The 22,098-nt window shown below is 35.8% G+C and overlaps 1 protein-coding gene across 1 annotated transcript; it reads left to right on the forward strand.

Moving 5' to 3' along the window:
• The first annotated feature begins 14,808 nt into the window (after positions 1 to 14,808).
• LOC108462437 (uncharacterized) lies at positions 14,809 to 15,926 on the forward strand. The gene is made up of 2 exons (XM_017762383.1): positions 14,809 to 15,256; positions 15,367 to 15,926. Exons 1-2 carry the CDS (start codon positions 14,809 to 14,811, stop codon positions 15,924 to 15,926), a joined length of 1,008 nt encoding a protein of 335 aa, XP_017617872.1.
• Positions 15,927 to 22,098: the final 6,172 nt, after the last annotated feature.

Below are 22,098 nucleotides of genomic sequence, written 5' to 3' on the forward strand. Positions count from 1 at the left end.
CTTCAGCCCAGTGATATGAATAATGTAAAGGCTTGACCCAAGATATATCTTGAGATTGAATTAGGGCTTAGGCCAAAGAGTGATATTGTTTTGGGCTCGAAGGGCTTGTTGCACATCTGAGTTTCCTAACTCACCCCTTCCTTAACCTTGCGGTGAACCTTGATTTGGGGACTTGGAGCCGAGGGATTCAGAGTGGCCACAGATGATCGCTCGGGCTTTCGAAATAAGTGATTGGTTTTCTTTAGTTTATTTTATTTATTACTTACTTTTGGGTTGTAATAAGGCCATTTTAACTTTATTATTTTTTCTTTCTTTTCTGGAACTATTTTATTTCTAATAACTTTAATTCAGTTGATAATAATTTAAATGGGCTAGACTTAGGACGCGTTTTCAAAAGGATACTTATTTTCAAAATAACACAACGTCACGGTTATTCGATTTATCAAAGATATCTACTCAAAGAAATTCAAACTCGTTATAACCAAGTGTGGCAATGGTAGTGGGCATGTCTAGGATTGGATCCAATCGAAGAGCTTGGTACTTAAGTAGCCTTCATGGCTCACCTCCTCTGTTACGGATTCCTACCTGGTGCTCAGCATCCATTCACTTGGTTAAGCTGAACAAAAGTTGGTTTTAAAGCGCCAAAATGAAACATGGATTTTTAACTTCAATGTGGCACGTCGGATTCAGCCGTAACGTCTGGGCCGGGTTTGGGGTGTTACAACACCAGAATGTCATCTATAAAGACTACCATGAACCGATCTAAGTAGGGTTGGAAAACCCGATTCATGAGATCCATGAAAGTGGCAGGTGCGTTCGTTAGCTCGAATGGCATCACCAAGAACTCGTAGTGCCCATAACGAGTTCTGAAAGCTATCTTATGAACATCTGCCTCCTTAACCCTCAATTGGTGATAACCTGAACGCAGATCAATCTTTGATAAAATAGAAGCTCCCTTAAACTGATAAAAAAGATCATCCATTCTCGGTAGAGGGTACTTATTTTTAATAGTTAACTTGTTTAACTGTCGATAGTCGATGTACATTCGCAAGGTTTCATCCTTCTTCTTCACGAATAACACCAGTGCGCCCCATGGAGACACACTTGGTCATATGAATCCTCGATCCAACAATTCCTGAATTTGTGCCTTAAGTTCTACCAACTCCTTTAGTGCCATCTGATAAGAAGTGATAGACACTGAAGCCGTCTCAGGTAACAACTCGATTCCAAATTCTACTTCGCTGGGTCAAGTTCAGGAACTCCTTCTTTCTAGTATCCATATAGCTTGCACCCACATACTTCCCTTGGAATGCAGCTTTGAAAAACTCCCAAGTGACCTGCTCCAGTTGGGTGACCTCTTTCACAGTCAACCACCACTGGTATGCTTCTTCCCTAAGCAGTGACACTGCCCCTTTCAACTTTTATTCCGGTGAGCAGTCCAAGACCTCCATTATCCTTTCAGTGGCCTCCAAACAATATTCTGTCACGTTAGGAGCCACGCCAACCATGCCCTTAAAGATCTTAGCCCCGTTCGATCAAAGTCGCTCCAGAATGGACCTCCAATTTTCGGTGCTATTGTTGGGCCCAACGACCCTTCCAAAATCCTCAGCATTGCCTGCAAAAATACATCTTCTCCAGCGGCCCGATCATACGGTCCATTCCCAGCTACAGGTGGTGAGGCCAGAGCCTCTTTTACTCCAACATCGGGCATATGGCCTGATACTGATGATTCATCCTTAACACTTCCACGGCCTTGGCCACGGCCCCTTGCGCCTCTTCTAGCACTCATCGTTGGTTTGCATAATATCTGAATTAGAAATTTTATGAAGTTTTAGTTAGTTTAATAATTAAACTGATGTTTTATGAAAATATTTAAAGAGAAGATTGTTTTCGAAAATCCTCTACAGTTCCAAGATCCTACGGGCTTCAGTTCCACTCTAACAAAATCATCTAAAGTAGCCCTCTAACTATCTACTGTATAACAATTTAAACAAATTTATGAATAAAAGTACTTACTTGGTTCGACGTTGAAGACTCGGTGTCCCGCTCAACAAGACTTTCCCTTTTCCAAATCATTGTAATTTTTTTTTCAAAATAGAAAAAGAAATCAAGTAATAAGGCCCACTTCGCAGCTCACGTTTTGCAACCTGGGCTCTGATACCACTAAATGTAACACCCCAAACCTGGCCTGGACGTTATGACCGAACTCAGCGTGTCACATTGAAGTGTTTGAGGGAAAATCGTGTTTTCATTGAAAACCCTTCTTAAGTAAAAGAAAATCTTAAAAATAAACTCCTTTCAATCACTTGTTTGAAACATAAGATTTAATGAAAACATGTCACTTAAAAATTGAGTTGCGGAAACGTAGAAAAGACATAATATAGTTTAAGAAACCATGTTCCACTGCTTATAATTACAATGAAAATAATGAAAATAATTTGAGTAATAATAACATAATGAAAACCTTATTACAATCTGATCTGAACACACATATAAAGAAATAAAAACTTAAATGCTTAAAAAAAACCAAGTCTGAATTATCTTGCTAGCCGGCCACCAGAGTCCCTCCAAACATCGAACCTTCTACTGAGCATCACCTGAAAATAAAATAATAGAGGGGGTGAGTTTTCGCAAACTCAGTGTGCACAACCGTCGATGAAAAATAAGCATTCAAAGAGAAATCATCAAACATGCAACGCAATCCCATCCAAATTATCCATCAACTACACACTAGCTCCGTCTCCCGTCACACCATATGGGGATATAAATATCGACCCACCCAGCCCATACACCAATGGTAGCCCGGTTGCGGAACTACCTTCATTTACATATTGGGCTTTAAAAGCCGTCGGTTGATCTACGATTGCCAGGCAACCATGCAATCCTCATATACTTCCTTCGTTCCAAGTTTCCACCCCATATGCAACCTAAGCAGAACATCAGATGTATGCATGTCACATCTATAAAACTTACATTCAACACCTAAGGGTATTTTGGTCATTTTTGCCCTTAGGGGCATTCGGTAATTTTCCATTAATTATGGTTTTCACTTACCTTCACCTGTTAACAAGTCCCGCAAGCTAAGATGAATGAATACTATGCACCAGGTAGGATTCCAGAGAAAAGGAGGTGGGCCATTAAGACCGCTTAAGTACCAAGCTCTCCCTAGATCCAGTCCTAGATATGCATATACCCGTTGCCACACCTTAACCCTTTGACTTGTCTACGGTCGGAAAACACCTTACAATGCCCAAACAAATTCACATACTTGTATCTGGCCCATTAAGCCCAATCATATTCATATGGCCCATTAGGCCCAATATATTCATATGGCCCATTAGGCCCAAATCATCTGTAAATGGCCCATTAGGCCCAAATCACATTTATATGGCCCGTTAGGCCCAGTCACATTCATATTCATGCTCACATACAAATTCCTATCACATAGCATCAATATTAAGTTTTTGCCTATTATGGTCCCAACAACCCATCGGGCCCATTTAGCCCATTTTGGCCTGTATGGCCAAATCACAACCTAAGTCCATGGAATCGCCCGTGGGTCTCAAGAAACCTATTGGTCTCCCCCTTACGAGTGTTCGTGCACTCGCAAGACTACCGTAGCCAAACTTTCGGCTTCTCGGCATTTCAACTTTTAAGCATTTTGGCATTTCAGCTTTTGCCGATTCATAGTGTGTGTGCAGTGTATGTACACATCTGGTAAGCAAGCTTGCCACGATTCCCTTAGTCACCAACCTTGAACACCAATCCTTAATATCTTTCCTTGATCACGTACTCCTTAGATCAATATCGCAACACCTAAGGAGCAATTTTGCAATGAGCTAAAATCCGAGATTCGATACTAATTCCCTACCACAGTTGATTAGAAAGAGTGAGGGAAAATATTCAATACTTAGCAAAGAAAATTGATTGGAAGAGTAACACTTACACTAGATTCGGTCAAAGAGTATTCAACTCTAGAGATTTGAATGGCAACAATTGCTTATTCAGCACCAATGGAGAGAGGAAGAACAATCGGCTAAACCCAAAAGTGAAACAAAGAAATCGTCACAAGGAAAATAAAAAGGAGAACAAGGTTTTTGGGTTTTGAAGAAATCGGCAGAAAGAAAAGGAAGAAAACAAAAGGGTTTTTGACTTTTAAGGAAAAGGGTTTCTGGCAATAAGGTGAGAAAATGATTTCGGCATTAGCCTCACACCCTTGCATTTGAACTTATTTCTAACTCTTATGGCCAAAGTCCTCAAGCCCAAGTACCCATTTCGGTTCCACTTGCTCCTCACGTCTCATCCCCTCATTTTTCTCTCTAATAACCCCTTGATTCTTTCCTCAAATTTCTCTCTTGAACACTTCCCTTGGAGTCCATTTCCACGCCACTTCCAACCTTCTAGAAGGCCAAAATTAAACATCTAAAAACACTAAGCTTGGATTCAAACCTTGAACCTCCTTGCTAGCTATTAACGCCACCTTCCTTCACTCTAAGTGGCGTCACTTAGCCACTCCTCCACAAGGCTTTTTGATGTTATTTTCCCCTATCTTTATTTAAAAGCCCAACTATTTGCCAACCCTGATTCTTGTAATAATTAAATTATAATTTCTTCTACCCCTTAATTTGAACTCAAACCTTGAACAAGACCTACCTTTGCGTAATTAACACTTAACCAGAATTGCTAAGTACAAAAAAAAGAAGAAGAAAATTCAAGACTTCAGGATTTTTGGATTTCGAGATTTTTGGGGCGTTACAAGTTTATAAAGAAGCCATGAAAATTTAGTTAGCCCTTGTTGCAAAGAAATTTTACATATTTATGATTTTGTGAAAATAGACTGAATTGTCAAAGTGTGAAAATGTAAGGACTAAAATGCAAGGTGCCCTAAATATGTGTTCATGGGTTATTTTGAATGAAATGAATGGTTGAATTTGAATTGTATTAGATCAAGAACAAAGAAAATCAGACTTAGATCAAGGGAAGTCCAAGATAGTTGAATAGTCAACTCGTTTCCTTCCCAAATTCGTACCAGGTAAGTCAAATTACAATTTCGTGTTAAATTGACTAAATTCTGCATATATAAACTGTAATCTGTATTGGACGGCCTTGAGAGCCTGATGAATGAATTCCAAGTAAATTTCGATAATATGTTAGTATTTGAAAAGCTCTGTATGTCAATAAAGAAATGTTGACATCAATCTGAGATATTGTGTAAAACCGTGTCTAGGACAGAGGCATTGATACTGAATTACATGTAAGACCATGTCCGGGACGTCATTATTATACCCGTTTATGAGTATCTGTATTGTTTCTAAACTATCTGATGATAAAGTACGAGATATAGGAATGAATATATGAAATATATAATCTACACAAGTACGTTTGTATCGTACTAAATTTCTGAATATGAAATATTCTGTTTCTACAAAGTAGTGAATATGAAGTATGTACGAAATAATGGAAATGAAATATGATATGTATACAAGCAAATGGGCATGGTTAGGCTCATGAGTTATTATGTGAAATGATTATGAATTCTTGTTAATGACTTTTACTTTATATGCTTTAATAGTTCAACTCGTTGAATTTGGCTTACTAAGCTCTTTCTAGCTTACTCTGTGTGATTTCTGTTTTTTTATAGTTATCGTAGCTACTGAAGGCTCAGGGATAGTTGAGGATCATCACCACACTATCAAACTCATTTTGGTACTTTTGAAAGTGTAAATATGTCTAAGTATGGCATGTATAGGTTAGAATGTCTAGTATTTAAAGCTTTGATATATATATATATGTTATGCGTTGAGAGTTGGCTAGCAAATGATATGTTTGTGCATAGTTTTGATATTTGGTTGGTAACGTCTAATGGTGTATGTTGGTAATGTTTTATGATCTAATATGAATTGGTCATTTTAAGCATGGAATTGGCTGAAAATTATGGCATAAATGTTGTTTAATGTTGCTTGTAGGAATGGCCCAAATAGGGGTGGCAAGTTGGCTTAAACCAAGTCTACATTGTGCCACACGGTCAGGGAACACGGGCGTGTCATATGGCCGTGGGCTTAAGTTAGTAGCTAGCTAAGTTTCAGACAGCCATAGCACACGGGTGTGTCTGTTGGTCGTGGGTGAAAGTCAGTATGTATGCCTTGTTTGGCACGGCTAGTTCACATGGGTGTGTCTAGTGCCCGTGTGAGGCACACGGCCTGGTTTCACGAGCATGTGACTTCAACAGAATTGAAAAATTTTCTGAGTTCTAAAATTTATGAATGTGTTCGGTGTAATCCTGACTGTCCTTAAAAGTATGTTTTAGGTCTCGTAGACCATTATAAGGGATGAATGGTTGATGATTGCATATGTATTAATATTATGTGATTCTGAATTAGTCTGAAATGTTTTGTCTGTCTGGTAATGCCTCGTAACCCTAATCGGATGACGGTTACGAGTTAGGGGTGTTATAGCGAATGTAGTCGCAGATGCCTTGAGTTGAAAATCATTGGTTGCTTTGAGAGCAATAAGTACAAGTTTGGCTATGGATGATGGTGGTTCGATTTTGGCCGAGTTGAGGGCTAGGCTGTTATTTCTTCAGCAAATTTGTGAAGCTCAGAAGAATGACAGTGATTTGCAAGCCAGGTGAGCTCAATGTGCATCGGGTTGTAACTTAGAATTTTGAATCGGACCAGATGATTTCTTAATGTTCCATGATCGAGTATGTGTATCGAAAGATACTGAGTTGATTCAGAAGTGTTTATATGAGGCACACAGTGGTAGTTTGTCAGTTTATCTTAGCAGCACAAAAATGTATAATGATTTGAAAAAATTATATTGGTGGTCGGGTATGAAAAGAGATATTTCTGAGTTTGTATCAAAGTGTTTGATCTGTCAACAAGTGAAAGCCGAACATTAGGTGCCTTTGGGTTTACTTCAGCCAGTGATGGTTCCCGAGTGAAAATGGGACAAAATCACGATGGATTTTGTGACAAGTTTGCGTCTGAACCCGAAAAAGAAAGATGCTATTTGGGTTGTGGTTGATAGATTGACAAAATCGGCTCATTTTATACCGGTACGTACTGACTACTCACTTAATAAGTTGGCTGAATTGTATATTGCTGAAATTGTGAGATTGCACAGAGTACCTATGTCTATTATTTCAGATAGAGACCCAAGATTTACTTCGAGGTTTTGGAAAAAGTTGCAAGAAGCCTTGGGTACGAAATTGAATTTTAGTACTGCGTTTCATCCTCAAGCTGAGAGTCAATCCGAAAGGGTAATTCAAATTCTTGAAGACATGCTTCGATGTTGTGTTTTAGAATTCAAAGGTAGTTAGGAGAAATACCTACCACTAGTTGAATTTACTTACAACAACAGTTGTCAGTCGAGTATAAAAATGGCACCTTATGAGGTATGTATGGCCGCAAGTTCGAAAACCTTTGTATTAGACCGAGCTTAGTGAGAAGCAGATTCACGGAGTTGATTTGGTTAAGGAAACTGAAGAGAAAGTAAGAGTAATTCGAGATTGTTTGAAAGCTGCTTTCGATAGACAGAAATCATATGCAGATTTAAAAAGAAAAGAGATTGAGTTTCAGGTCGGAGATAAAGTATTCTTGAAAGTGTCTCCATGGAAGTAAGTTCTCAGATTTGGCCGGAAAGGCAAGTTAAGTCCACATTTTATTAGGTCGTATGAGGTTATTGAAAGAATAGGGCTAGTGGCATATCGGTTAGCTTTGCCGACAGAGTTGGAAAAGGTCCATAATGTGTTTCATGTGTCGATGCTGTGACGTTATCGTTCTAATCCTTCACATGTGATTCCTCTGACAGAGATTGAGATTCGACCGGATATGACCTATGATGAAGAACCAATTAAGATTTTAGCTCGGGAAATTAAACAGTTAAGAAATAAAAGTATAGCCTTAGTAAAAGTATTATGGCAAAGGCATGGAGTAGAGGAGACCACGTGGGAATCAGAGGAAGCCATGAGGAAATAGTACCCAAACCTCTTTACGGGTAATATTTTCGGGACGAAAATCCTTAAAGGAGGGAGAGTTGTAACAGATCAATTTTGGGTCTAGTCAGAACAGTGGTTTCAAGACCACAAATCTGATATAGAAATATGTGTTTTTATTATATTTTTATGGTCAACATTTTTATGGAATTATTTTGTAAAAATTTCGTTCGAAAATTTTGACGTTTGGGCACTCAATTTAGTCAAATGGACTAAATTGTAAAAAGTGAAAAAGTTGAGTTCTACATGTTAGAGGTGTCCAATTGTTATGAAATTTTAAATTGGAGGTCCTTAAATGGTAATTAGAGCATTGGTTATGTTGGTGGACAAAAATGGACATGGTTAGGCATGTTTCCAAAGTTTTTCATTAAGGGCATTTTGGTTATTTAGTTATTAAATTGAATTAAAAACAAAATTAAAAGCGTATTTTTGTCCATATTCAACCCCTTGGCCAAATTTCACATGAGGAAGACATAGCTAGGGTTTTTCAAACTTCCAAGCTCAATTGTAAGTCCGTTTTAGGTCCGTTTTTAATGTTCTTTACATTTTTGAGATCCTCGTAGCTGGGTTTACCTATTTCTACCAATATTTTAAGCTAGGGTTTATATTTAAAATTTTACCCATGGATGACATGCATGTATTTTGATGTTTTATGGAAGAATCTGAATGTTTGGAGTGTGATAAACAACTTTTACTAAGTGATTTTTGTTGAAATTGCATAAAAGGACTAGTTTGTAAAAAAGTGTAAAATGTGTGTGTGATTTAATGCAAATTGTGGACTGCCATAGTTATGAGAATGGTTTGGCTAAGCCTAAACTACAAGGAAATTGAATAAAAATTATTTCCTGAACCTAGGGGCAAAATTGTAATTTTGTGAAACTTTAGGGGCAAAATTGTAAATTTTTCCATAGGATGTTTTTGGGTTAATTTGAATAATGTGAGCATTTTAATAAGTCAAATGTGTTATTATAGACCAAGAAAGATGTAGAATTGACCTTGATCGAGGAAAGGAAATGATTGCGGACTAAATTGTAAAATTTCTATATTTTGCACCAAGGTGAGTTTGTATGTAAATAATATTTCAATTCTTTTTATGTTATTATCTTTTTTTACTATATGAGATGTGGCTGCCTATAGAATGATCAATTGATGTAAACTACGAATTGGGATTGACTAAGAACGAGTTAGTAAAATGTTGAAAAGTGAAGAATTTCCCGATTGAACCTTTGGAATAGAAGAGATACGAATGTCTGTTGTGTGAACACATGTATAGTACTATGTGCAGGCTACTATGTGTTTAAAACAGTTTTAGGTCACGTGTGTAGTTCTGAGTGCGGGCCACTACGTGACCAGATTGTTAGGTCGCATGTGTAGTACTAAGTGCAGGCTATTATATGTACTCGATAGTTTTGATCACGTGTGTAGTACTAAGTGCAGGCTACTACGTGTATTAGATGGTTAGGTCACGTGTGTAGTACTAAGTGCAGGCTACTATGTGTACCGGATTGATAGGTCGCATGTGTAGCACTAAGTGCAAGCTACTACGCGTACCCATTAACTTCGATTACGTGTGTAGTACTAAGTGCAGGCTACTACGTGTATCAAATGGATAAGTCAAGTGTGTAGAACTAAGTACAAGCTACTATGTGTACCAGATTGATAGGTCACATGTGTAGTACTAAGTGCAGGCTACTATGTGATGAATAAGTGCAGGTATATCGATGTGAAAAGTTGTGAGCAATGTGCTCGATAGTTGAGTGAATCTTTTGGTAAGATAGAATGGAGTAAGTGAAATTATGTAAAAATGAAATTTTGTAATAAAACAGTTTTGGACAGCAGCAATTGTGTGACTTTGACAAATCACCAAAAAAGGTAGAAATTGAATTAGAGGTTGAATAAGATATGAAATTCAATCTTAATGAGTTTATTTTCTCATAAAAGAAATGGTGAAGGAAAAAGAATTTCATATTCTGTGATAATTGGATTTTTGTGAGACAGGGTCAGAATGATTTTGGAATCCCCTATTCTGATTTGGGAAAATCATTTAAAATTGTAAAAAAATAATTATGGGTCATAATTTTCATGCTTAAAATCCTTAATGAGTCTATTTTCAAGAGGAATTGACGGGGACAACATACGAGATCTGTACCATGAGATAAATAATTTTTAATGAAAAAAGATCGAAACTGTCAAATAGTGAAATAGGGGTATATTTAATGAATAAACTGTTCTAATTGGATAAACCAAAAATTCTGAAAATTTAATGGTAGGAATTTATATGAGTCTAGTTTCTGGGAAAAATAAAGGTTCTTAATTTGGAGTCCCGTACCATGAGATAAATAATTTTTAGTGAAGAAAGGTGGAATTGTTGGACAGTGAAATAGGGGTATCTGTAATGAATAAACTATACTAATTTGCTAAATAAAAATTTTTAAAATTTTATGGTAAGAATATATGTGAGTCTAGTTTCTGGGAAAATTAACGGATCTTAATTTGGAGTTCTGTAGCTCCAGCTATAAATAATTTAGTGACTATGACTCAAAAAAATAGCTTAACCTGAAAATGAGTAATTGTACAATTATGATTGTTTTACCTTGAGAATCATGTTGACAAATTTTTTATTATTTACGTACTTACTTACTAAGATTTATGCTTACTCTCTTTCCTTTCCTTTGTCTTATAGTGTCGCCAAGCCAGCTTGGGGATCAGAGATCATTGGAGATCCATTCACACTATCAACACTCTTTTGGTAATTTGAAAACAACATTTTTGATTATGGCATGTATAGAGGACTTAGTTATTTTGTTTTATGTCATAGTTAATTTGGCCTAAAATGTTAGCCTTCAATATTTGATAGCTTATTTTGTATATGACCATTGATATTAATTAATATCGTTCAAGCCATAAGGTATAAGGATGTATGATTAAGTATGAAATTTGAATTGATTTAACTTGGATATATATATATATATATATATATATATATATATATATATATATATAAAATCTACATCATGGTTTCGTGCGATTGCATATGTTATGTTCCGGTAATGTCTCGTACCCTATTCCAGCGTAGAACACGGGTAAGGGGCATTACAATATTCCTATGATACCACTGAGGATACCGTCTTCCGCCAATGATATGCTGTATCATTTAGAAAAGATACAACACACTTCAAGCATTCCTCAGGTGTACATGACAGTTCATCCAAAACTCGCATAGTATTCTCGAGCCAGAACTCAGCTTGTTCAGTATCATCATCAACCTTAGCTCTAAACTCTTCAGCCCCATATTTTCTAAGCTTGTCCACTAGGGTTTTACCAATTCTCGCGGGTCTCATACCGTATGGCACTTCTCCCTCAGGCCGAGCATGGGCGGAATAGGTCGTGGTATATTAGGGCGGTTTCTCAAATAATCCCCAAACCATTCATCCATCATTTCAAAGAAGGTAGCTCTTACCTCTTCCCGGCCTTCGGACATAGGCCTTCTGCTACAACTAGAAGTAGCTCGTTGTACAAAAGCTGGAGCATGGCTCTCGGTTCCCTCGGACTCATCTTGGGCTTAATTGGAAGACATTTACTATATTCAAATACAATTAAAAAAGGTTAGGAGATGTCACACTATCATAACTTGTATAATGGCATGTATAGATATACTCAATACATGCTACATTAGTCCGAGAATATACTAAACCGTAGCTCGACTAGGTACGAGGCATTACCAGACACATATTCGGATATTTTTAGAAGATACATGTTAAAAAATTTTGTTCTAATATAAAAATCGATCAGTCAACATTATAGTGTTCCGATTATGGACCTACGAGTCCCAAAACATACATTAAAAGTGATCTGAGACTAACCCAAGAACTATAGAAAATTTTAGTAAAATTACTAGGGTTATGCCTCACACACCCTTGTGGAGGCAAAGCATACGCCCGTGTGCTTAGGGACATGCCCGTGTGTTTCACCCTTGTTGAATTATTTGGATTTATTTTCCATTTTGAACCTATAGGGGTTTCTACACGGCCAAGCACACGCCCGTGTCCCTGGCTTGTGTCCCTCACACGGCCTAGACACGCCTGTGTCATAGCCCGTGTCCAAAAACCTGGACATTCTGTTTATGGTGTCATCACTCATTTTGAGGACACGGCCAAGGCACACTCCCGTGTGCTAGGCCGTGTCCTCCACACGGCTAAGACTCATGACCGTGTCTCTACCCGTGTGTTTGCTACCATGCAATCTAACCTAAACCGTGTCTCTACCCGTGTGTTTACTACCATGCAATCTGACCTAAAATTTTAGGTGCAGGGGACACACGGCCAGACAACCGAACTCAAATTAAATTTTTTCAAATCAGATTGAATTGAGTCAAAAAAGTTTGAGTCAAGTCAAGTCGAGTTAACAAATCCTATTATTTATACTCAATGTTGCGTTTACATGAACCGATTATTTAACTATTAAACAAAGTACAAAATTATTTAACTATATAAACAATATAATGGTTTTGACTTTTAACTTAATTGTTTTGACTTTTAACTTTAGAAAAGGTAAACATTTATCAAAACGGTGTAGTTTTGTTTTTTCTTATTCGAATTTTCGGATAACTTGAATTGTATAATTCATATTCGGTTAAACCGATAAACTTAATTTTTTATTTGAGTTGATCCAAATAACTTGATTAACTCAAATAACTTGAAATATTTAATTCAAAATTTGAAAAATTTATCGAGTTTTTCAAATTGAATCGAATTTTGCTCACCCTTAGCTGACATACCAAACATCTCGATACAAAACCAGAAATCTCGCTTTTCATTCCCGACCACCAAAACATTTTTCTCAAATAATTGTACATTTTATTGCTTCTTGAATGAACGGACAAGCTACCACTATGAGCTTCGTGTAAGATTCTTTGAATAAGCTCTAAATTCTTCAGTACACAAATTCTACCTCTGAACAATAAACACTTATCAAGTCCTACCTGAAATTCTAAAGCAAAAGTCAACTGACACTGTTCCCGTTTAGCTAGCAATTCACTATCACATTTCTAACCTTCGTAGATATGTTGTAAAAACATCGGTCTAGATTTTAACTCGGCTAAGATCAAGCCATAATTAGATAATGTTAGTCATGCATTCTGCGGTAGTAGAGTAAACAATGACTTTCTACTTAAAGTATTAGCAACTACGTTTGCTTTTCCTGGATGATAATCAATGATCAACTTATAATCTTTCAACAGTTTGAGCCATCTGTGTTGACTCAGATTCAAATCTTTTTGCAATATCAAATACTTCAAACTCTTATGATCGGAAAATATACATCATTTTTTGCTGAACAAATGATGTCGGCAAATTTTTAATGCAAACACAATAGCTGCCAACTCTAAGTCATGCGTCAGATATTTCTTTTTATGTGGCTTTAATTATCTAGAGGCATAATCTATTACTTTGCTTTCCTACATCAAAACGTAGCCTAAACCATTTAAAGATGCATTACTGAATATCACAAATTCTTTACCCGATTCAGGCTGAACCAGAATTGGTGCTTTTGATAATAGTGCTTTTAACTGATTAAAACTTTGCTGACATTTATCAGAACATTCAAACTTCACATCTTTTTGTAATAGCCGCATCATCGATGTAGCTATCATTAAGACCCCTTTAATCAATCTTCGATAATAGCTAGCTAGTCTCATGAAACTTCTAACTTTAGATACGTTTGTCGGTGGTTTCAAGTCAACAACTACGAAAATGAAATTGAAATAAGAATGAAATGAAAATGGAAATGGAAATGAAATGGATGTTATAGCCATTTTACATTTTTATAATTTTATAAAATTAAATTTCAGGTCGATTGTAAAAAATGAAGAAGGTAAAGTCAACTGATGCTTTTTTTAAGAGGAAAGGTAATGATACTTGTGATGCTAGTCGACCAGTGAGCAATGAAGATTCTTCAACTATCGAAGTTAATACTTCTAAATGTCCAAGACTTGAAAGTGAAGATCATCCAAATCTTTTTTTTTTGATATTAATAATCTAGAGTAGGATTCGAGATTACGTGCTCAAATATGGGAATATCCTGTTAATCAGTGAGATGAAGTCATTTGAGCATATTCAGAAATGGGGTCATACAAAATACGTTTGTCTAAGTACCCACTTTCTAATGACAAGCATCCTCGAAGGTTTTAGTCTTCTTGGTTTTCCAAATTTCTCGGGTTGGAGTATTCCCTTACTAAATATGCAGCATATTGTTTCTAATGCTATCTTTTCTCAAAACAAATTGTTCATCATGGAATGGATGCATTCACTGTTAAAGGTTTTAATAATTGGAAAAAAGTTAATGATGGAAAAAGGTGTGCTTTCTTGAATCATGTTAGCCAAGATCCATGCTTTCAACATAATAATTCTTAGAAAAGTTGTCAAGATTTGTTAAATCATTCTCGACACATTAAAAAGGTTATTAATGGACAAAGTGTAGATTAAAAAAAAGATAATTGCTTATGAGTCAAGATTTCAATTGATGTTGTTTGATGGTTGGCTTTGCAAGGATGTGCTTTTAGAGGTCATGATTTAACCTTGAATTCAAGAAATCGAGGTATTTTTTTTGAATTGATTACATTGTTAGCTTCCTATAATGATAAAGTTTCCAAAGTTATTTTGGACAATGCTCCAAGAAATGCTAAATATACTTCTCATATGATCCAAAAGGAGATTTTACGTATTCTTGCAAATAAAGTGCATCATAAGATTCATGAAGATATTGGAAATTCTAAATTTTGTATCATTATTGATGAGGCACGTGATGAATCTAAAATGGGGCAAAAGGCTATTATTTTGAGATATGTTGATGAGAAAGGATTTATAAAAGAACGTTTCTTTGATCTTGTACATGTCCAAGATATTGTAGCAATAACTTTGAAAGAAGAAATATGTGTTGCTCTTTCTCGGCATTGTCTTGCTACTCAAAATATCCGAGGTCAAGGATATGATGGTGCTAGCAACATGCGGGGTGAATGGAATGGTTTGCAAGCATTGTTTTTAAATGATTGTCCCTACGCATATTGTGTTCATTGCTTGGCTCATCCACTCCAGTTGGCATTAGTTACTGCTTCTCGAAAGGTAATTCCTATTCATAATTTTTTCTCTGATTTGAATTTCATTCTTAATATAATTAGTGCCTCTTGCAAATGCCATGATCAATTACAAGCTGCCCAAACAATTGAAATTGCAAATATGTTGGAAATTGATGAACTTGAAACTGGTAAAGGACATTTGGCACTGTGAAACGGGCTGGAGAAACTTGTTGGAGCTCTCTTTTTAGTTCTATTTGTATCTTGATAAGGATGTTTGATTTTACTTGTTTTGTTCTAGAAAATATTATTGAAAATAGTTCTAATTATTCTATCCGTGGGGATGCAGCTACAACATATAAGAAGATTACATCTTTTGGTTTTATTTTTATCTTACATCTAGTGAAAGAGATAATTGGTATTACATATATAATTTGTCAACTTCTACAACAAAAATCCCAAGATACAGTAAATGCTATGTACTTAGTCTCAAGCACTAAAGCTTTGATACAAAAGTTGAGAGAAGATGGTTGGAACAATTTGTTGGAAGTTGTGAAAGCATTTTGTGAAAAACACAATATTGAGGTTCTCGATATGGATTCTCTATATGTGGTAAAACGTGATCGTCACCAACATGTTTATTTCAATATGAAGCACCATTATCAGGTTGAGATATTCAATGCTGCTATAGATACTCAATTTCTTGAGCTAAATAGTAGATTTAATCAATGGACAATTGATCTTCTTACCCTTAGCTCCGCTTTGGATCCAAAGGATGCTTATAAATCCTTCAATATGGATGATATTTGTTATATTGGGAAAAATATTACCCTCTTGATTTCACTAAGTAAGAAGAAGTAGCCTTAAAGTATCAACTGCAACATTATAAGTAAAATGTTCCAATCATCCGAAATTGTAGAATTTGTCCACAATTTTTTATCTTTGTCAAGGATTAACAAAGACACATATGTCAAAGGTATATTTTCTTGTTGATAGATTAGTTCATCTTCTATTGACTTTTCTTGTTTCAACTGTAACGACAGAAAGAGCATTTTCAGTGATGAAAATTGTCAAAATAAGGCTTCGCAACAAAATGGAGGATGAGTTTCTTACAGATAATCTTGTTGTTTATGTTGAGAGAGAGATTGCTGAAAATTTTGATTTAGACTCTATATTTAGTGATTTTATTTCCTTGAAAGAACGTTATGCACAATTTTCAGTAATGATATGCTATTTCACCTTAATTGTTGGAATATTGCTTCTTTTGAATATATTTTTTATATGTTTAAATTGATTGTCATGTTGTAATACTATTTTTTTATTCGATTGTTTATATGTTTAAATCGACTGTTACATAGGACTTCTAATTTTAGCTTGGCTCCCAAAGATTAATATCATAGCTCCGCCACTGTGTATGAGTATGGCCATTATAAAAACACCCTCCTTGCTGCACGAGTCTGATACTAGAAAGTTTATGATATGTGGAAATTGTGGAAAGGAAACCTATATGTGATGCCTCCGGTAAAGTAGCTATGATATGTGGGTTGTGTGTGGTAAGTTGTTTTTACTGCAAATGAGTTGATGTGTTATGTTTAGACGTGTGTGGGAGTATGGCCATTGCAAAAACACCCTTCTTGTTGCACGAGCTTGATACTAAAAAATTTATGGTTATGAAACTTCTATGATATGTGAGTTGAGTATGGTAAGTTGTTCTTACAGCAAATGAGTCGATGTGTTGTGTCTAGACATGTGTATGAGTATGGTCACTGTAAAAATATCCTCCTTGTTGCACGAGCCTACTACCAAAAAGTTTATAATACATGAAAATTGTGGAAATGAAATCTATATGTGATGCCTCTGGTAGAGCAACTATATTGCAAATAGGTCTGATAGATCATAGCTCGAACTTGAGGGAGAACGCATGTTCGACTTAACAAGGATATGAAATGAAAATAAATATGACTGATATGTGATTTTGATTTCTAAGATATGGGTTTGAGGCTAGTACAAGGGTGGGTTGTTGATAACCATGTAGAGTTATGGAAGATGTGTATAAGTTAGTGGAATGTGTTCGCCTGAGTGCTGTATGTGTTTTGTTAGATTGCCATAGTATTGTTGCTAAGGAACTACGGGTGACAACTAACATATTATGTCTGTATAATAGAGTCTCACAAAAAAAGACTGTTGTTCTTTTCTTATGAGTACTAATGTTTTTGTTTATCAGAGTTCTTGTAAATTTAACTGTGCCTATTTTGTAACTCGCTAAGCTAAAATGAACTTACTTTGTTACTTTTCATCCTCAGGCATTTTGATAGTAGAAGAAGGTTTTGTCGAAGGGAACTATGCCAAAGTTGTGGTTGCGAGTGAGTCACTTGTTTATTTTTGTATCATGCATGGCAATGTAGTGGATGGCGTATACATATATTTTGTAATTAACTTTTTGCAATTAACCACTTCATTTGTATTGTTTTATCTTAAAAGAGAATTGCCCATTCTTTTGATAGTGTATGTCAAACCCTCTTGATTTGTGGATCATGAATTATTATGATATAGATATATAAACCATAACTAGGCAATAGTTGAATGATAGCTTTTTCTTTTATAACTCTTATTAGTTTCTTTAAAGATTCATTACGAAATGAAAAAAGAGAGAAATGACTTTTACACCAAGGAAAATATTCATAATTATTTTTCTAAAAGTTTTAAGTTAAGCCGAAAGATTTGAATCCATTAGTAATGCCCCAATCCATCAGGCGATCTGTCTGGCTAAATGATACACGCCATGTCCTCTTGACGGGCTAAGGGATGTTATAGAGTGTCTCGACTTTTTCTTTTGGATTTTGCAAAATCATCTCTAGTAGAGTGCCTTGTATTTGAGCTTGAAATTCAGCTAAGTGTTGAGGCTTACTTCAATGCCACGACTTTCTTCTTAATTGCTGCGACATCCATGGTAGTCCACTGACTCATTGGCTAAAATGTCGTCCTACACCCTTAATCAACTCATTAATTCTTCCTTAGGTCCAAATCGGCCTAAAAGGTCATAAAACAACTCTAAAAGCTCAATTTATTCAATTTAACTTCAAGATTAAATAATTTTAAAAATGAACATAAAGGACGGAAAATCACTTGAATGCAAGCTCAGTACTAAAAAAAGCTTAATTTTCCATAACAAATTGTGGCAAATCACCTTTCTTGAGACATAAAGTTCTTGTCTCAAGACATAATGTTAAAATTTTACAAATGTTTGAATTTGATTCCTATGCTCGTATTAAACATCAGTTTGATTCGAATGATTAAATTGTGCTTGAAATGTATTTATGTGGTTTTGGAACACCCCTCACTCTGTCTGGTCATCGGTCCCAACCTAAGGATGCTACAATAGTTAACGAAACATATTACATAAAAATCCCACTTCACACATTCAATTAAAGAATAAAGCATTTCATAATCCAAATATAATATGATTTATAGATATATATCTGAGTCTCAATCGATCTTATGAAAGCTGTTAAATCAACTTGAGAAATAATGACATAATTGAAAACATAACAAAATTGCATGGAAAATTCTACAAACAGAGGTCACACAGCCGTGTATGTCACTGAAGCCGTGTGGAACACAGGTGACCATATCTATTGTACTTACACGGGCGTGTGGCTAGCTTGTGTAGCATTCAGGAATTATGTGATAAGCATGCTTCCTAATTTCTAAAGAACACACGACCCTGTCACTAGCCCTTGTGTGACATACGACTGTGTGTCAAACCATGTGGTTCAAAAATGCCCCTTTTTTGTGCAAGATACCAAAATTAATTCCTTAATTGAACCATACATGCATTTATATCAACCATTAAACCGATTCATGGGAATGTACAATACCTACTACAACATACAACAAATCAACATCCATAACATCTAACCAATATTCCTCAATGGCACCATCACATAACATGAACCAATTCAAATATTTAATCCCAGTTCATAACAATTTGGCTTATAACCATATAGGTTCACTATAAGCAAATAAAACCCCAAGTTACAATCACCTTTAAATGGTCATATTATCAAGACGAACCACATACAAGTTTGATACCAATTAACACTAAAAACTTATGCTAATTCTACATTTATATCACCTCAAATGTACACCTAGAAACCTTATACAATCCATTTGTATTGATAGTTGGGAAATTAAAAGAACAAAAAGAAAAAAAAAATCCAATTTCCATCTGTTGAGATTAAAATACACTAAGAGGGAGGTGAATTGGTGTACTAAAATGTTTTCGGGAAAGGAAAAAATAAAATGACTCAAGTATTTATAGTGGTTCGACCTCAATTGCCTACATCCACTACATTAGCTTTCATCAACTTAAGATTTCCCAAATCAACTAGATTTGAATATTTAAGGACAAGGTTTAACCTTACAAATCCCTATCTTTTTAAAGGTAAGATAGAACCACTTCGCCTTAATTTTTTCTACCCAAAACCTTAAGTAACACCTCACAAATGAGAGAAAAATAATGATTAATAAGATGATACCTCTAAAAGGTAGATAATCAACAATTAATCACTCTCACACGAATTTCCAACACTTGAAAGAATGATAGAAAACTTAACCTATAAGTGTGTACAAGAAATATTTAGCAAAAGATTGAGAAAGATTGGAAAATTGAGTTCTTAGAAGTTAGGTTCTTGACTTCAAATGGGAGCCTTTACCTTTTACTTAAGTCCTCTAACAACCTTGTGGATGTTTGTAGCCGTTAGAAACAAAATGGAGTCATTGTAGCCTTAGAAACAAACATTAAATGCAGTCTGCAGCTTTGTTGTATCGGTAGAATAAAACTTGTATCGGTAGAAGTCTTTCCAAAATATGACCATTGGGCTCGCTTTATCGGTATAAGTTCTCTTGTATCGTTAGAACTCTAAGGGTTTCATTTGGTATTAGTAAAATCCATCAAAGTATCGGTAGAAGTGCAGTGGATGTTGAACTTTGGCTACTGACTTACTTATTTTGGTAGAAGTCCTCAAGGTATCGGTAGCACTTTGGTTGTATCGATAGAATGGACCAGGGTATCGATAGAAGTCCCAGGCCAAAACCATTTTACTTACTGGAGTGCGTTCCACCTATAGAAGTCCAGGTTGTATTGGTATAACCTAGAGTTGTATCGGTGGAACTCCCAGTTCTACCGGTAGAATTTTGTTGCTTCGTTAGGGTCTTTTTATCTTGAGTTCTAATGATACTTGTCCACCTAAGTATCGGTATAAGTCATTCAGACTTTAAAAACTCGTTAAAAAATTAAGTTAGTTCAAGGATTTTTTTTTAAAGTTTATTTTGTCCAACACTTTGAAACTTATTTTAAGGACTTATAAACAATTTTTGCTAATATAAGTAGGGGATTTTTAACATTTTTTATATAAAAATACTTGGAAAACTAGAGCTAACACCTTCTTTGGCAGGCTGGTCAATAAGCTCAATAGGAACCTCATCTATTTGAGGATTACCTTCAGAATTTTGCTCAACATCTATCAAGCTCCTTGTTATCTCCAGCTACTGGCATAGTAGGAGTGGAAAAGACAACTAATTATTTCTACTTGCTCTAAAAAGTTTCCCACTCCTCGCCTTTAGGATGGTAGACATCAAAGTTGAGTGACTTCGTAAAGGTATCCTTTAGAAAATTAAAGTCTACCTTTCTAAGATCAAGAGGGCCATAGGCCACTTGGGATGTAGAATTAAATTTGATCTCCATTTAGGCAGTGCCTCAACGAGATTCTTTTAACTGTCCTCTTCATACCTTCTGATGGTTTCATTGTATGATTGGCGTAACATCTCCAACTTTGCCTTGTGACTCTCCTGTTGAACCTTGAACTACTTCTCTAAGACAGAATTTTCATTCTTTAAGTGGTTGATATCATCTTCCAATTGATTATTTTTTGTCTAAACATACTCATGCTTGCTCTTCAGAGTTGTGATCTAGGTAGACAACCTTGCGATCAAAGTGCTTGAATATTGAAAATTTTGGTGAAGTTCAGCCCAAGCTTCTTCACTAGATGTCAAGGATTTTAACACCTACTAGCCTCTCTGAGAGCCCCACTCCAAAGACCATGTTCAAGACACATGATCTCTGAGATTTGAGCCATAATAGATAAAGGATCCTCTAAAGAATTAGATGCAAGGTAAGAAGAGAAAACTTCTCTTAGCTGTTGAGGTATCAAGCTTAGTTGTTGCTGAAAGATAGAACTAAGAGACGTGGAAGATGGAACTGACTCTATTAGACTGCACCAAGGAAAGTTGCAACCTGATTCAGTGGTACAACTTGTGCTTGAGAAGGAAAAATAGTTGACTGGACTAGAGGGTTGTCCTCTATAGGATTCTCCGATGGTTAGGGATCAGAAGCACGCTTGGGAGAGTCCGTTTGAGGGATAGAACCTTCAGGCACTGGAGGAATCTCAGGAAGGATGAAAACTAGGGATGAGTGGGTGACTGTAGCAATAAGCTCCTTGTTTGACTTATGCCTCAATAATGGAGGCCATTCATTGCTATCAGATTCTTGAGTACCCTCATTTGATTTGGCCCTTTTCCTTGTGATCTTTACTGCTATTTTACATGGTGGAGCAACAGTAGTCTTCTCCTTGTGTCGAGCTCTCTTTAAGAATTGAAGAAATGTCCATATCCTAAAGATGAGAATGTAACATCCCAAAAATCAGAGGTTACCAGAATCGGGTTTGTGAATCGAGAGAGAGTGGTCAAGCCTTAATTTTTTAAAATTATTTATGCATTTTTAGGAAATAAATGAGGTATTGGTTTGTTGGTTAAGTGTTAGTGTAACGTTTCTTGAAACCCAAGCTCAAATCCCTTCTTTCGCATCATTTTTATTATTTTGCAAATTTTGCCTTAAACCTTAGTATGTGGCATGTCTTTTTTTTTTAAATAAATAATGCAAAATTATTTCAAGAATGAGGAAAAAGTATAATGGTTAAAAGAAATATGAGAAATCATGGAAATGAAATAAGGTCCCAAGTTCGAATTCCTTCCC

Source organism: Gossypium arboreum, chromosome 13, assembly GCF_025698485.1.
Source record: "Gossypium arboreum isolate Shixiya-1 chromosome 13, ASM2569848v2, whole genome shotgun sequence".
NCBI lineage: Eukaryota > Viridiplantae > Streptophyta > Magnoliopsida > Malvales > Malvaceae > Gossypium > Gossypium arboreum.